This window comes from Nematostella vectensis, chromosome 2 (assembly GCF_932526225.1).
Source record: "Nematostella vectensis chromosome 2, jaNemVect1.1, whole genome shotgun sequence".
NCBI lineage: Eukaryota > Metazoa > Cnidaria > Anthozoa > Actiniaria > Edwardsiidae > Nematostella > Nematostella vectensis.
Genome location: NC_064035.1, coordinates 4,745,492 through 4,763,278, shown reverse-complemented (window position 1 = coordinate 4,763,278; position 17,787 = coordinate 4,745,492). Strand labels below are relative to the sequence as shown.

General features: G+C 40.2%; 1 protein-coding gene across 3 annotated transcripts; it reads right to left on the bottom strand.

The window, feature by feature from the left end:
- Positions 1 to 354: 354 nt before the first annotated feature.
- On the bottom strand, positions 355 to 17,261 carry LOC5508933 (gamma-aminobutyric acid receptor subunit beta-4). 3 transcript variants are annotated; one of them, XM_048721265.1, is made up of 11 exons: positions 16,709 to 17,261; positions 14,147 to 14,277; positions 13,988 to 14,073; positions 13,850 to 13,917; positions 13,336 to 13,553; positions 13,177 to 13,259; positions 4,949 to 5,095; positions 4,509 to 4,723; positions 4,166 to 4,312; positions 714 to 3,491; positions 355 to 517 (listed from the first exon to the last, which is right to left on the bottom strand). In XM_048721265.1, exons 2-10 carry the CDS (start codon positions 14,224 to 14,226, stop codon positions 3,249 to 3,251), a joined length of 1,287 nt encoding a protein of 428 aa, XP_048577222.1. In that variant the 5' UTR covers positions 14,227 to 14,277; positions 16,709 to 17,261; the 3' UTR covers positions 355 to 517; positions 714 to 3,248. The 3 variants fall into 3 exon arrangements, with proteins under 3 accessions (XP_048577222.1, XP_032233665.1, XP_001629459.1); XM_032377774.2 differs by having other exon boundaries at positions 14,147 to 14,254; XM_001629409.3 differs by lacking the exon at positions 16,709 to 17,261 and adding an exon at positions 15,327 to 16,694 and having other exon boundaries at positions 14,147 to 14,254.
- Positions 17,262 to 17,787: the final 526 nt, after the last annotated feature.

Here is a 17,787-nt window from a genome sequence, read left to right as displayed (position 1 = left end):
TTCATTGTCTATCTTTCTCAATATCAGCCCCTCCCCCCTTCCCCTTTTTGTGTGGAGACTACTGCAAGGCTTATAAAATTGGGGGGAAGTAGAAGTTTTTGTTTTGGCATTGCATTGTTGTCAAGTAATTTCCATATAATGTTAGTAACCAGTGACTCAGGCTAGCGAGGGCGAGCGAGAGAGGTCATCATAAACCACAGAAAACCACAGAATCTATTTTCGTGTATACCGCCTTTATAAAAAGAGTTGCAGTTGGAACAGTGACATTTCTCTCTGCATTTTTACCCTTGTTTTGGGGGGTGGGACATTTTTTTTATGGTCCCTTATACCCACGATTGATCATCACATCAATTCGCGTATTTGCTCTTCTTTTTACTAATTCTTATATTTCACAAAATTTTTATTTAAAAGTTCTATGATACTATTTATTATCTGTTAACCCTTCATCTGTGTTTTGCATTTGTCATCATCTCGTATTTTATGAACTCTTTGTAATTTCCTGTTGCCTTTGGTTATCCTGGGATTAAAAAGAACAAAAACTATTAATGACCCGATGCAGCGTTCTCGTTCAATTTTGTTTTCTCGCTCTTGAAATTTTTAAAAACTAAAATCGTTGTCTTTAACTTGACTGTTCTGTGACGTAAAACAATTAAAATCAATAAAAATGCGAGAAAACGTATGTGTTTTAGTTGAGCAACTGATAAGCTGTATACCTATTTATATCTTTTGCTTGCCTTTGACGATGCAGAGACCGTGTTTTGGTGTTTAAATATACAGCTGAGCGATGGATAGTATGCTCTGATGTACTCTTTTCTCGCCACTCGTCTTGGTATGCAGTTGCCCTTGAAGCACGGTGGTCTGGACGGAGCGGACATCACTGACTTGGCGGCCGCCAGGATTGCAGTGTTGTTGTCCAAGCTGTCGAACCATCTGTGGCTAGCTACTTTGCTGTTCATGTAAAGTGCACATAATACTGCTGTGAGTGCTATTCTCCCCGCATGCATGGTATGATTTTCTTGGAGAGTTCAAACTTCGTCGTCTAGAGATTCTTCTTTGCAAAGAGCAAACTTTCGAGTTCGTGAAACGTGTCATTTATGAAGCTCCATTTATAGGATAATTGTCTAGTCAAATAAATGTTGCTGTCTAACGTATTTGCAATAAGTATTTATTTATAGTAACACATCTGAACTGATTATCCTGTTGAAACTAAAACATCCTTTGCTTTATATCATGTCAACACTAGCCCGCCCCTGCTAAACTGTCCCTTCAGGCCTTTATGATTAATTATCATTACTTCCCTCCGCCTTTTTTCAGCAAATTAACCGGTTTAATAGAGATAAACATGAAAAGATTTGATCTTTGGGAGGAGGGGGTGAGGACAGTGTTTGTAGGAAGTCTACTGAATGCCTTTTTCCACCGGAATAAACACACGGCTGAACACTAAACATGGTCGTTAGACAAGCAGTTATCTCGAAATTGGCCGGCACGTATTTTATTGCCTTGACGCACCTGCGATGACGTACCGAAATCTTAGAAAATTATTTAAAGACACTGACGCTCATTAAGCACAATGTTTGGTATCATTTGTCTGCATTTTGTTGTCGTCATTGACTATTAGCAGCAGATTATTTGTAATACGGAGAACTAGAAATACACTATTTGCACAAAATACGTTTTTTACTTCTCTTGACTAATTTCATATGTGCTTATGCATGTTGTTTAGGCCTAAAATTTCTGATGTTATTGGTTATCACTGAGATGATCGTATTTGAAGAGTTATAAGCAACAGAGCCCAGAGCTCCCTCTGGGATTGATTAAGAGGATCACGGTCTCGTTGAAAGCTAAACGTTTCCCACCCGCCCGAGCTACATATGAGCAACCCAGTGAACAAGAAGGTGCCCTCACCTTTACTGGGAAACATGTTAAAGTGTAATCTTTTATTCTTAATAAATAGCCTATCGTGCCCCCGTAGCACGAAGCATTGAAATCCTAGTTTGCGTCCTGTTGCCGTTTCCCGAGAATCGAGCATGTGAGGAGTCAGTAAAGAAATCAATAAAAGTATCTTGCACTATTTTATTCTATAGAAACTGGATGAATCAAAATGAATGAATCAGAGCGAATGATCTTGGTAGGATAGATTGGATTTCAGTTATTCAATGTTTTGTTATTTGCCTTTATTTTTTTCTTTTGGGGACAGTAAAAGATCCTTAGCAAAGTAACTCAACAATGGTTGGGTAGCGATGTCTACGCATTTCTTCGTCTACGCATTTCTTCGTCAGATACATGGTATTTAAGATATTGGAAGCTCTCCCTTCTACTCTGCCAGCACTTACTCTATAGCCAGGAGAGTATTTTTATAAGTTCGTAGCTAATTGTTACGGGGTGCAGCTTGTATTTGTTGCAGGCCTTTTCCTTTTTTGTCCAGTTTAAATTCCGGGCTCACCAGAAAGCACCTGCCCAAATCCCCTGCCTCCTTCATAAAAGCTACGGCCCTGATAACTTCCTTTTAAAATCTGGTTTCTAGAAGTTCTTTCTCCTTCTAAGCTCGCAAAGGAAGGCATTTCCTGAAAATCTTGTACCTTGAAGGCTACATTATTGAGGATCTCGTTTTAGATAAAGAGAATGAATAATACTAATTTCATCAGTTATACTGGTTTAGTTTTCAATCCAATTCTATTGTTCTTTGCCGTCGTCGTCCAAGTTGCCGTCGCCGTTGCTTAAGGTCCCTAATTAGGTCCCTATTAGGACGGCTAAGTGTTTAATAATCTTATATTGAGTGTTAATAGGATGGCGAAAGTGTTTAATAGTCTTATATTGAGTGTTAATAGGATGGCTAAAGTGTTTAATAATCTTATATTGAGTGTTGATAGGATGGCTAAGTGTTTAATAATCTTATATTGAGTGTTGATAGGATGGCTAAGTGTTTAATAATCTTATATTGAGTGTTGATAGGATGGCTAAGTGTTTGATAATCTTATATTGAGTGTTGATAGGATGGCTAAGTGTTTTATAATCTTATATTGAGTGTTGATAGGATGGCTAAGTGTTTAATATTCTTATATTGAGTGTTGTTAGGATGGCTAAGTGTTTAATAATCTTATATTTAGTGTTGAAACATTGGTCTGAGGCTTTTCACAAGGAAGACGGTTTTCTCTTAGGACGCAAAATGTATTCCTACATCACAGTCTATTTGTTGGCTTCACCAAAAGCCGTTTAAAGCTATCATGGTGAAACTTGCATTATTGCTTTTACTCTAAAAATCCCATCCAGTAGAGGATGTGGAAGAGGACAAATGTCAATGGAAAGACTAAAAGAGCTGTTTGGTCTATGCCTGCTAAGAAACTATCACTAAATGTCCATTCGCGGAAGCGTTTCCTTAATAGTAGCTTATCGGTGCAGTGTAAGAATTTCCTCTCTTCCTGCTTTCCTATTTGACATGCTTCGTTGTTTGGCCATGGCTGATCAGCTTCCTTGGTTGGCTCTATGGTCTCCTAAAACATACGCACAAAAAGTAAATCTAACTAAAAATGTTTTGTTACTGTTACTATAATCGATTGCAATCACCGGTACCCGGTTCCTTATCAGTTCATCCAACAAGTGACGAGTATCTTCTTGTCTATGCATCAATGATCAAGAAAGTGATTGCATAAATGATTATTTAAATTAAGTTTATCTTATGATGAAATGATCCCCTATTGAGTTCCTCAATTCTTAACAATAGACCACCATTAAAGAAAGCTCTAGGATTTTTTTGAACCAGAATAGCAACATGAGAGTAGAGGAAACAAAAAGCATCACGGAAAAAAGTAATTTCAATTCTTTGTTACAGTGCGACGCGCGCTACCTGGTCGTGATAGTTTTACCATGCGACGCGCTACCGTGGTCTTTTTGATTGGGATTAATAACCCAATAAGGATGTGAGGAGCGCACCATTCTTGATTAACCACTAACGAGCTTCGCTAACCAACCAGCGTATCAAAGAAATGCTTCACTGCGCGTTAAAAAAAATTGAAGCTATTCTCCTAGTTATAAAGTCGTGCCATTCAAAACAGTAATGCATGCTGATTGGTAGGCTTTCTTAAAACTCTGTCAAGGGGGTCACCTTAGTGCGAGTCGCACTATTCTTGGTGTGCACGTGACGTCGGTCATTAATACGCGTACATACGTGAGTGTTCGCGGTGTCGGTGTGTTGCTGATGCCTGCGCGTGCGTTTGCCGTCCAGAATCAAAATAACGCAGTACTCAATCAGCGATAAGAACACGAAGATCAAACAGGATATGAGGAACTTGTCGATCGACTTCACGTAGCTAACCTGTAAGCAAACAAAGTTAGAACTCTTGGCAAGGAGCTGTTTAGGTTGAACCTTAGGCAAGGAGCTGTTTAAGATGTTAATGTACCTTTTAACAAGGAACTGTTTAAGATGTTAATGTACCTTTTGCTTGGAGCTGTTTAAGATGTTAATTAATGTAAACTTGGGGCATGGAGCCGTTTAAGATATGTTAATGTACCTTTGGCATGGAGCTGTTTAAGATGTTAATGACGGTGACTTGTGTCAAAAGAGTGGTAACGCCCACTGCTATCCTAGCCGCAGTCTGGTCAGGAGGTATCACGAAACCCATCCACGAAATGAAGACGATCACGCAGCTCGTGCCGTACACGTGCGTCAGGAAGTAGGTGTAAGAGCGCTCTATAGAAAACACCGCCACTACTGCCGAAAAGTTTCCTGCATTCACAAACACAGAAAGGAAAAACTATGGAACTTTTAGTGTATTGTTGGGAGCTAGAGTACGGGAGCAAGACGAGTATCTAAGAAAAACCACCCATTAAACATTCAGATTTTTCAACTGGCTGATATGAAGCGTGTACGCTAATGATGGCCCGTCAAATGTGTGAACTTTCTTCGATAGCGTCTACCAACCACCTTGTTCAACAAGCTTGAAAATCTTACCTATGATGTATTGATGCCATTCTCTAGAAAGTGTCAGCCGAACAAGGGAATACTGTGGCATGATTCGCATGCGGTTGGGGACGAAGGGTAAGCCATCAGTGGCGTTGCCTTCCCAGTGGTAGACGATGTGGCTTCTATCGTAACCATCTGACAAAAACAATTAACACCTATAGGTACAAAGATGTAGCTTTCTTTAAATAACTGATAATAAATGTGAGGCCGAAGAGAGACCAAAACTAGTTTTAATGGTCTATACTTTCAGCTTTCTAATACAAGAAGGCAGTTCTGCTGGTCCATACTTACAGCTTTCTAATAAAAGTGGGCAGTTTTGCTGGTCCATACTTACAGCTTTCTAATACAAGAGGGCAGTTCTACTGGCCTATACTTACAGCTTTCTAATACAAGAGGGCAGTTCTACTGGTCCACACTTACAGCTTTATAATACAAGAGGGCAGTTCTGCTGGTCCATACTTACAGATTTCTAATACAAGAGGGCAGTTCTACTGGTCCATACTTACAGCTTTCTAATACAAGAGGGCAGTTCTGCTGGCCTATACTTACAGCTTTCTAATACAAGAGGGCAGTTCTACTGGCCTATACTTACAGCTTTCTAATACAAGAGGGCAGTTCTGCTGGTCCATACTTACAGCTTTCTAATACAAGAGGGCAGTTCTACTGGCCTATACTTACAGCTTTCTAATACAAGAGGGCAGTTCTACTGGCCTATACTTACAGCTTTCTAATACAAGAGGGCAGTTCTGCTGGCCTATACTTACAGCTTTCTAATACAAGAGGGCAGTTCTACTGGTCCATACTTACAGCTTTCTAATACAAGAAGGCAGTTCTGCTGGTCCATACTTAGCTTTCTAATACAATAGGGCAGTTTTGCTGGTCCATACTTACAGCTTTCTAATACAAGAGGGCAGTTCTGCTGGTCCATACTTAGCTTTCTAATACAAGAGGGCAGTTCTACTGGCCTATACTTAGCTTTCTAATACAAGAGGGCAGTTATGCTGGTCCATACTTAGCTTTCTAATACAAGAGGGCAGATCTACTGGCCTATACTTACAGCTTTATAATACAAGAGGGCAGTTCTACTGGCCTATACTTACAGCTTTCTAATACAAGAGGGCAGTTCTACTGGTCCATACTTACAGCTTTCTAATACAAGAAGGCAGTTCTACTGGCCTATACTTACAGCTTTCTAATACAAGAGGGCAGTTCTACTGGCCTATACTTACAGCTTTCTAATACAAGAGGGCAGTTCTACTGGTCCATACTTACAGCTTTCTAATACAAGAGGGCAGTTCTGCTGGCCTATACTTACAGCTTTATAATACAAGAGGGCAGTTCTACTGGTCCATACTTACAGCTTTATAATACAAGAGGGCAGTTCTACTGGTCCATACTTACAGCTTTATAATACAAGAGGGCAGTTCTACTGGTCCATACTTACAGCTTTCTAATACAAGAGGGCAGTTCTACTGGTCCATACTTACAGCTTTCTAATACAAGAGGGCAGTTCTACTGGCCTATACTTACAGCTTTCTAATACAATAGGGCAGTTCTACTGGTCCATACTTACAGCTTTCTAATACAAGAGGGCAGTTCTGCTGGCCTATACTTACAGCTTTCTAATACAAGAGGGCAGTTCTACTGGCCTATACTTACAGCTTTCTAATACAAGAGGGCAGTTCTACTGGTCCATACTTACAGCTTTCTAATACAAGAGGGCCGTTCTACTGGTCCATACTTACAGCTTTCTAATACAAGAGGGCAGTTCTACTGGTCCATACTTACAGCTTTCTAATACAAGAGGGCAGTTCTACGGGTCCATACTTACAGCTTTCTAATACAAGAGGGCTGTTCTACTGGTCCATACTTACAGCTTTATAATACAAGAGGGCAGTTCTACTAGTCCATACTTACAGCTTTATAATACAAGAGGGCAGTTCTACTGGTCTATACTTACAGCTTTCTAATACAAGAGGGCAGTTCTGCTGGTCCATACTTACAGCTTTCTAATACAAGAGGGCAGTTCTGCTGGTCCATACTTAGCTTTCTAATACAAGAGGGCAGTTCTACTGGTCCATACTTACAGCTTTCTAATACAAGAGGGCAGTTCTACTGGTCCATACTTAGCTTTCTAATACAAGAGGGCAGTTCTACTGGTCCATACTTACAGCTTTATAATACAAGAGGGTAGTTCTACTGGTCCATACTTACAGCTTTCTAATACAAGAGGGCAGTTCTACTGGTCCATACTTACAGCTTTATAATACAAGAGGGTAGTTCTACTGGTCCATACTTACAGCTTTCTAATACAAGGAGGCAGTTCTACTGGCCTATACTTACAGCTTGGCCTATACTTACAGCTTTCTAATACAAGAGGGTAGTTCTACTGGCCTATACTTATAGCTTTATAATACAAGAGGGCAGTTCTACTGGCCTATACTTACAGCTTTCTAATACAAGAGGGTAGTTCTACTGGTCCATACTTACAGCTTGGCCTATACTTACAGCTTTATAATACAAGAGGGTAGTTCTGCTGGTCCATACTTACAGCTTTATAATACAAGAGGGCAGTTCTACTGGCCTATACTTACAGCTTTCTAATACAAGAGGGCAGTTCTGCTGGCCTATACTTACAGCTTTCTAATAAAAGAGGGCAGTTCTACTGGCCTATACTTACAGCTTGGCCTATACTTACAGCTTTCTAATACAACAGGGTAGTTCTACTGGCCTATACTTACAGCTTTATAATACAAGAGGGCAGTTCTACTGGCCTATACTTACAGCTTTCTAATACAAGAGGGTAGTTCTACTGGCCTATACTTACAGCTTTATAATACAAGAGGGCAGTTCTGCTGGTCCATACTTACAGCTTTATAATACAAGAGGACAGTTCTACTGGCCTATACTTACAGCTTTCTAATACAAGAGGGCAGTTCTACTGGCCTATACTTACAGCTTTCTAATACAAGAGGGCAGTTCTGCTGGTCCATACTTACAGCTTTCTAATACAAGAGGGCAGTTCTACTGGCCTATACTTACAGCTTTCTAATACAAGAGGGCAGTTCTACTGGCCTATAATTACAGCTTTCTAATACAAGGAGGCAGTTCTGCTGGTCCATACTTACAGCTTTCTAATACAAGGAGGCAGTTCTGCTGGTCCATACTTACAGCTTTCTAATACAAGAGGGCAGTTCTGCTGGTCCATACTTAGCTTTCTAATACAAGAGGGCAGTTCTACTGGCCTATACTTACAGCTTTCTAATACAAGAGGGCAGTTCTACTGGCCTATACTTACAGCTTTCTAATACAAGAGGGCAGTTCTACTGGTCCATACTTACAGCTTTCTAATACAAGAGGGCAGTTCTGCTGGTCCATACTTACAGCTTTCTAATACAAGAGGGCAGTTCTACTGGCCTATACTTACAGCTTTCTAATACAAGAGGGCAGTTCTACTGGTCCATACTTTCAGCTTTTTTGATACAAGAGGGCAGTTCTGCTGGTCCATACTTACAGCTTTTTTGATACAAGAGGGCAGTTCTACTGGCCTATACTTACAGCTTTATAATACAAGAGGGCAGTTCTACTGGTCCATACTTACAGCTTTCTAATACAAGAGGGCAGTTCTGCTGGTCCATACTTACAGCTTTTTTAATACAAGAGGGCAGTTCTACTGGTCCATACTTACAGCTTTCTAATACAAGAGGGCAGTTCTGCTGGTCCATACTTACAGCTTTCTAATACAAGAGGGCAGTTCTGCTGGCCTATACTTACAGCTTTATAATACAAGAGGGCTGTTCTACTGGTCCATACTTACAGCTTTTTTGATACAAGAGGGCGGTTCTGCTGGTCCATACTTACAGATTTCTAATACAAGAGGGCAGTTCTGCTGGTCCATACTTACAGCTTTCTAATACAAGAGGGCAGTTCTGCTGGTCCATACTTACAGCTTTATAATACAAGAGGGCAGTTCTACTGGCCTATACTTACAGCTTTATAATACAAGAGGGCTGTTCTACTGGTCCATACTTACAGCTTTCTAATACAAGAGGGCAGTTCTACTGGCCAATACTTACAGCTTTTTTAATACAAGAGGGCAGTTCTGCTGGTCCATACTTACAGCTTTCTAATACAAGAGGGCAGTTCTACTGGTCCATACTTACAGCTTTCTAATACAAGTGGGCAGTTCTGCTGGTCCATACTTACAGCTTTTTTAATACAAGAGGGCAGTTCTACTGGCCTATACTTACAGCTTTATAATACAAGAGGGCAGTTCTACTGGCCTATACTTACAGCTTTCTAATACAAGAGGGCTGTTCTACTGGTCCATACTTACAGCTTTCTAATACAAGAGGGCAGTTCTGATGGTCCATACTTACAGCTTTATAATACAAGAGGGCAGTTCTACTGGCCTATACTTACAGCTTTCTAATACAAGAGGGCAGTTCTACTGGCCTATACTTACAGCTTTCTAATACAAGAGGGCAGTTCTACTGGTCCATACTTACAGCTTTCTAATACAAGAGGGCCGTTCTACTGGTCCATACTTACAGCTTTCTAATACAAGAGGGCAGTTCTACTGGTCCATACTTACAGCTTTCTAATACAAGAGGGCAGTTCTACTGGTCCATACTTACAGCTTTCTAATACAAGAGGGCTGTTCTACTGGTCCATACTTACAGCTTTATAATACAAGAGGGCAGTTCTACTAGTCCATACTTACAGCTTTATAATACAAGAGGGCAGTTCTACTGGTCTATACTTACAGCTTTCTAATACAAGAGGCAGTTCTGCTGGTCCATACTTACAGCTTTCTAATACAAGAGGGCAGTTCTGCTGGTCCATACTTAGCTTTCTAATACAAGAGGGCAGTTCTACTGGTCCATACTTACAGCTTTCTAATACAAGAGGGCAGTTCTACTGGTCCATACTTAGCTTTCTAATACAAGAGGGCAGTTCTACTGGTCCATACTTACAGCTTTATAATACAAGAGGGTAGTTCTACTGGTCCATACTTACAGCTTTCTAATACAAGAGGGCAGTTCTACTGGTCCATACTTACAGCTTTATAATACAAGAGGGTAGTTCTACTGGTCCATACTTACAGCTTTCTAATACAAGGAGGCAGTTCTACTGGCCTATACTTACAGCTTGGCCTATACTTACAGCTTTCTAATACAAGAGGGTAGTTCTACTGGCCTATACTTATAGCTTTATAATACAAGAGGGCAGTTCTACTGGCCTATACTTACAGCTTTCTAATACAAGAGGGTAGTTCTACTGGTCCATACTTACAGCTTGGCCTATACTTACAGCTTTATAATACAAGAGGGTAGTTCTGCTGGTCCATACTTACAGCTTTATAATACAAGAGGGCAGTTCTACTGGCCTATACTTACAGCTTTCTAATACAAGAGGGCAGTTCTGCTGGCCTATACTTACAGCTTTCTAATAAAAGAGGGCAGTTCTACTGGCCTATACTTACAGCTTGGCCTATACTTACAGCTTTCTAATACAACAGGGTAGTTCTACTGGCCTATACTTACAGCTTTATAATACAAGAGGGCAGTTCTACTGGCCTATACTTACAGCTTTCTAATACAAGAGGGTAGTTCTACTGGCCTATACTTACAGCTTTATAATACAAGAGGGCAGTTCTGCTGGTCCATACTTACAGCTTTATAATACAAGAGGACAGTTCTACTGGCCTATACTTACAGCTTTCTAATACAAGAGGGCAGTTCTACTGGCCTATACTTACAGCTTTCTAATACAAGAGGGCAGTTCTGCTGGTCCATACTTACAGCTTTCTAATACAAGAGGGCAGTTCTACTGGCCTATACTTACAGCTTTCTAATACAAGAGGGCAGTTCTACTGGCCTATAATTACAGCTTTCTAATACAAGGAGGCAGTTCTGCTGGTCCATACTTACAGCTTTCTAATACAAGGAGGCAGTTCTGCTGGTCCATACTTACAGCTTTCTAATACAAGAGGGCAGTTCTGCTGGTCCATACTTAGCTTTCTAATACAAGAGGGCAGTTCTACTGGCCTATACTTACAGCTTTCTAATACAAGAGGGCAGTTCTACTGGCCTATACTTACAGCTTTCTAATACAAGAGGGCAGTTCTACTGGTCCATACTTACAGCTTTCTAATACAAGAAGGCAGTTCTGCTGGTCCATACTTACAGCTTTCTAATACAAGAGGGCAGTTCTACTGGCCTATACTTACAGCTTTCTAATACAAGAGGGCAGTTCTACTGGTCCATACTTTCAGCTTTTTTGATACAAGAGGGCAGTTCTGCTGGTCCATACTTACAGCTTTTTTGATACAAGAGGGCAGTTCTACTGGCCTATACTTACAGCTTTATAATACAAGAGGGCAGTTCTACTGGTCCATACTTACAGCTTTCTAATACAAGAGGGCAGTTCTGCTGGTCCATACTTACAGCTTTTTTAATACAAGAGGGCAGTTCTACTGGTCCATACTTACAGCTTTCTAATACAAGAGGGCAGTTCTGCTGGTCCATACTTACAGCTTTCTAATACAAGAGGGCAGTTCTGCTGGCCTATACTTACAGCTTTATAATACAAGAGGGCTGTTCTACTGGTCCATACTTACAGCTTTTTTGATACAAGAGGGCGGTTCTGCTGGTCCATACTTACAGATTTCTAATACAAGAGGGCAGTTCTGCTGGTCCATACTTACAGCTTTATAATACAAGAGGGCAGTTCTGCTGGTCCATACTTACAGCTTTATAATACAAGAGGGCAGTTCTACTGGCCTATACTTACAGCTTTATAATACAAGAGGGCTGTTCTACTGGTCCATACTTACAGCTTTCTAATACAAGAGGGCAGTTCTACTGGCCTATACTTACAGCTTTTTTAATACAAGAGGGCAGTTCTGCTGGTCCATACTTACAGCTTTCTAATACAAGAGGGCAGTTCTACTGGTCCATACTTACAGCTTTCTAATACAAGTGGGCAGTTCTGCTGGTCCATACTTACAGCTTTTTTAATACAAGAGGGCAGTTCTACTGGCCTATACTTACAGCTTTATAATACAAGAGGGCAGTTCTACTGGCCTATACTTACAGCTTTCTAATACAAGAGGGCTGTTCTACTGGTCCATACTTACAGCTTTCTAATACAAGAGGGCAGTTCTGCTGGTCCATACTTACAGCTTTATAATACAAGAGGGCAGTTCTACTGGCCTATACTTACAGCTTTATAATACAAGAGGGCAGTTCTACTGGCCTATACTTACAGCTTTCTAATACAAGAGGGCTGTTCTACTGGTCCATACTTACAGCTTTCTAATACAAGAGGGCAGTTCTACTGGCCTATACTTACAGCTTTATAATACAAGAGGGCTGTTCTACTGGTCCATACTTACAGCTTTCTAATACAAGAGGGCAGTTCTACTGGCCTATACTTACAGCTTTTTTATACAAGAGGGCAGTTCTACTGGCCTATACTTACAGCTTTCTAATACAAGAGGGCAGTTCTGCTGGTCCATACTTACAGCTTTCTAATACAAGAGGGCAGTTCTGCTGGTCCATACATACAGCTTTCTAATACAAGAGGGCAGTTCTACTGGTCCATACTTACAGCTTTCTAATACAAGAGGGCAGTTCTGCTGGTCCATACATACAGCTTTCTAATACAAGAGGGCAGTTCTGCTGGTCCATACTTACAGCTTTCTAATACAAGAGGGCAGTTCTGCTGGTCCATACTTACAGCTTTATAATACAAGAGGGCAGTTCTACTGGTCCATACTTACAGCTTTCTAATACAAGAGGGCAGTTCTACTGGCCTATACTTACAGCTTTCTAATACAAGAGGGCAGTTCTACTGGCCTATACTTACAGCTTTCTAATACAAGAGGGCAGTTCTGCTGGTCCATACTTACAGCTTTCTAATACAAGAGGGCAGTTCTGCTGGTCCATACTTACAGCTTTCTAATACAAGAGGGCAGTTCTACTGGTCCATACATACAGCTTTCTAATACAAGAGGGCAGTTCTACTGGTCCATACTTACAGCTTTCTAATACAAGAGGGCAGTTCTGCTGGTCCATACTTACAGCTTTCTAATACAAGAGGGCAGGTCTACTGGTCCATACTTACAGCTTTCTAATACAAGAGGGCAGTTCTGCTGGTCCATACTTACAGCTTTCTAATACAAGAGGGCAGTTCTGCTGGTCCATACTTACAGCTTTCTAATACAAGAGGGCAGTTCTGCTGGTCCATCGGGAAACTCCTCAAGTCAATAGTACATGCTGCTTTAACGGTAACCCTGTGTAGTAGTGAAACGTTTGTTAAAAGTCTTGCTGACGTTTTGATGCATGTAATTTATTTGGGAATTGTTTTACCTGGTGTTGTATTTGACCACGCCCATAGGTGCTATCAGGGTCATTTGGTTAGGTGTTGTCACGTGATGCATCTTTGCAGTTTTTGCGTTGAGGAAATACGAGTCGGGTGTCCATATTTTCTGCATAACTCGGTGACCCAGGTAGATTGTTTCGTTTAGACCGTGATCAAGACGAGGATCGACCCACTCTTGGCGCAGGAACAAGTCTACTGTAAAGTCCTTCAGGAAGATATCATGTAATGGTATGACAGTACGAAAAGCTAAGCTTCTTAGCTCACATCTTATTGTATTTTATAATTTTTAACTCAACTTCAATAATTGCAGTTGTTAAGTTTAAAAAAAAGATTAAAAGACGTCTCACTGTATGGAGAGGGGATGACAAAATTGACCCTTCAAATCGGGCTTCAAATACAACGTAAGGGAGCGACAGGATTGATGCCGTCATATGGAATTCAGGTGTTGTGGCAAAGAACTTTACAGTTTTGTAGAACTGATGAAGTGAACTGTTTACATACCATATTCACAACATCAATTGAGTCAACTGAAAGTATCCAATACCCAACCTTAACGACAACGGGTTTCCCTGAAAGAAACGAAGAAGGTCACGTCCAGGAAGAAGATCGTTAGGCTTGATCCACCTAACGTTTACTAACCGTTGTAAAAGGGTCTCACTCTGTTGTCATAGTTTACTTTATCGAGCAGGGTGTCGAGTATCTGTGTCATTCGTTCTTCGTCAACTCTAAATAGGAAGACAAAGGTCAATGCTTGGGAGAAAAGTAACTAGGACGACTGCAAGTTGAGAGGAATCTTACCCACGTTGCTTGGCAGACGATAACCAAAGCTGTGTTGCTAGTATAAGCCAGCACAAGCCAAGACCCTCTCGTCCTCTCATACTTTTCTAGCTCGGCTCACCCTCTTGCCTTTATCGAAGAATATAATGAAGCTTTTAAAACAGAATCAAAACAGCAGTAATCCTCTTAAAAGGTGTTTAACAGTATTTTTCTGAAAAACCTCTTCACATGTCATGATTAGGGACCAAACTCTCACGTCTTGTTTACACTCAGAATCCTCATGTTGCCAACCGCACCGAGAGAGACAACGCGAAATATCACTGGAGTAAGAAGACTAGATCGAGTACAAATATACAGCGAAATTTATGTCCGGTTTGACTGTTATTTATCTTTGCTAGTATTTTTCTAGTGTGTGTGACCGCGCTCTAAACCGCATTTTGTAGCGCTCGCAGATAGGCGTTATTATTCCCACGCTCCTTCTATTTTATTTTGTCTTGTTTTGTAACAGGTTTCTTGAGTAAGTTGTTTTCTCGATGCTCGATGCATTTTTAAAGTCGCTTCGTGTAAACATTAATTGGCTTAGACGCAACATTTCTAAAATGCTTACTTTTAGTGTAAATAGATAAACTGTTTGTAACGAGATTTTATTGTATGGCAATAAATAACTCATTGAACATTTTAGTATACAATATTGCTGGAACATTTTTTCTCGTCTTTATATTTTGAATCGCCCTATTGGGCCTTATTATATATATTCCAAAAAAATATCCAGCTAAATTGTTCACTAAAACACTTTTAATAAAATATAAATATTCACGCGGACATGTCATGACTTTTCGATTCTTGTATTATCATAATATTAACAACATTTATCCATCATATTTTTCTTATATTAAAGTAATTAGAAGTTTAGGGGCAGATATAAAAAAGAACGAAGTATAGCACTGTTAGCTGTAAGTAGGAATTGTTTTGAAATATTATAGCAGAAATAATCATTTTTTGGACAATAAGTATATACCCAGCGCAAATTATATCGAATTAAAATATCTTACGCAAACATTGACCTTTTTATTAATTCCTTTCGATAAGACGGGCAGGTTTTCCGGATATTCAACAGTAATGATTTTGAGACTGGTTCTTGGCATGTTGGACGTTCATGCGCTGAGTGGATGGAAGAGAGCGAGTGATCAAAATACTTTACCTTGCCAACTTTAAGTGAAAAATTTCTCTCTCAGATGGTGTGAGACTTCAGCTTCAACAATATGTTCCGCGAACAATCTCAATTATACTAAATAACAAGACATGCTGAAAATGTCATTTTCATCCGCCACAGATGTTCGAAAGGCAGTGAATAAGTAGAGAACTCCTGGTGTTGATCTAGATACTTCCTCAAACCACCGAAAGTCACAACGGGGGGCTGTCTTTTTAAATGAATGCTTAGAAGATTTATTAGAATAAAAGAGATTTCAAACCTAACTTTTCCGTTAATTGGTTCTTGCGTCATTTCTTGTCTCTCGGGGAATTATTTATGAGCTGTAGCTGGCTAGTTGAGTGACATTCAAAATGCACCTTACTTGAGTTATAATTAGAAGTCCTACTACTCGTTATAGATGATTGACTATTAAAAGGTAATATCTAGCCTATACTATAATTACTTTTTCCCTGCTGGCAACAAACTTTTATTAACCTGCTCAAATTGGACGAATTGTATTCCGCGACAACGATATCCAAACCTCGGGGTGTCTCCTATATGCTTTATTCATCCTCGTTTATCTAAACAATGTACTTATTTTGGACAAAACCGCTATATAAAGTTATCTATTGATTATTAAACAATATCCAACTAAAAAAAGGTTGAACGATTTCGCTGATGAATCGTCGTTGATTACAGTGCTTTAAGAGGACACGTCGGCGTCTTTTTGCTCGCTATTGGTCCCAAATGGAGGCACTTCACCGCCCGTTTTCTCTCTTGTTCAACCCCCTCCATCTATTGCAGGTGGATATCCAAAAGAAACAACTTTCAAATACATATTATCCAGCCGTTCCAGGCTGACGGGCAGCACACTTTTAAGATCTCATTGCTCGAATGAGGCTTGCCAAAAGATTTGGGGATTGTGACAAATCCCTTTTATTCATTACATTTCCTTAATAAAAGATTAGACTATGGCTATTTCGATGCTCTCCTGCCAATCCCTGAATGCGAGCCACATTCAGAAAGGTTCTTTAGGTTGCTTTAGGACATTCATGACTTCAATAAAGGACAGGAGAAATCTCTGATAATGTGTTTGTAAACCCATTCTTTATGGGGAGCCATGGTCTCTAGAAAAAGCCAGGGATACTGGGTCTTTAAAGTCAATGTTAACAATGTATAAAAGATGAGTTATTCAGATTGTAATCTTAATTACAAAAATTGTAGCCATAGGCTAAAATTCATTAATATTCATTTACAAAGAACACATCTAAATTTTCAATCTGGGGCAAGTGAATCCTTTATTGTATAAAGGTTGTCGTTTGTTCATCCTCTTAGTGTTTTACTGAGAATTCGAGTAATGCTTTCATTTTACCATTATCAAGTTTACATACCTTTCACCTGTCCTCCGGGGGCGGTCCTTGGCACTATGGCCTTATCACGTTGGCATGACTACCACAAATATTGTGTTTTCGTGTGAGAATTGAACAAAGGCAAACTTAAAGGTTTTGGTCATCGAGAAGTTGGAGAAATGCCCGGTTTAACCACAGTAAATTTCGATCTTTCATAAGGAAATGACACTTTATGGCGTCGAGGAGAGATGCTCGCGATCCCTCCGTACCTCCTCAGCTACGTGCCATTATATATCAGGCACAAATCTGTCTCTCGACGAAAACAAAGATTTATTTATAAGTTCGGCTGCGTTCCATTCTATTTAGAATAAAAGCATTGTTTGGACGCGGCGTTTTCGCTATAGGAACGATGAAAATTACCCCAATATTGCTGTGTTCGTCTGCAAAGAGCCCACACCTTTGCTAAGCTCGGTTGCTCGCGAGACAAAGAACATGCTTGCAAATGGTTGACCATAAGTGTGGCCCATCCGCCAGCACCTCCCAAGATAGTGATCAAATATAGCGCCAGCTCTGCTTCTCGCCAAGAATGCTGCCACTCATTTCATTAGATATCTCATTGAGAACCCCCCCCCCAGATAATCCTTGTCGCGCGCAAGATATATCAAGCAGAAAGCAATCTCAATTTTACTCACTTCTTACTACTCGAATTGATATTGCAACTTACAAAAACTAGGTGCAGGTGCAGAGACACGTTCTGTGAGATAGGCGCGCAGGCTAAAGATTATGCAAGAAATCTATAGCGGCTTGTAGGGGAGGGGGAGGGCGCGCTTGCTTCGGCACCTACAGACAGTACAGTATGTCTATGCAAACGAAGCAATCATCTTCATCGCTTCTTTACTTATTAAATATCCCCCGGTGTTTGCCAAATGTTTTCCATCTGCTCGTTCATCATCGACTCGTATTCGCAAAAATAATACTCTGGCTGCATGTTTATCAAGGCGGTTTACTACCGCTTTACCCATGTATTTGGGAATTTAACATTCAGAAACCGCAATTTTACTACTAAATCGGTCTATAAATTATAGTTAAATAACTAATAACGGTTTGCTTCCTCTAATTAA

Coding starts and splice junctions, on each gene's coding strand:
- LOC5508933 (XM_048721265.1), bottom strand. CDS start 14,226: ATGAGAGGACGAGAGGGTCTTGGCTTGTGCTGGCTTATACTAGCAACA. Junction 14,074..14,146: donor TCGTCTGCCAAGCAACGTGG/GTAAGATTCCTC, acceptor CTTCCTATTTAG/AGTTGACGAAGAACGAATGA. Junction 13,260..13,335: donor GTGGTCAAATACAACACCAG/GTAAAACAATTC, acceptor ACTACTACACAG/GGTTACCGTTAAAGCAGCAT.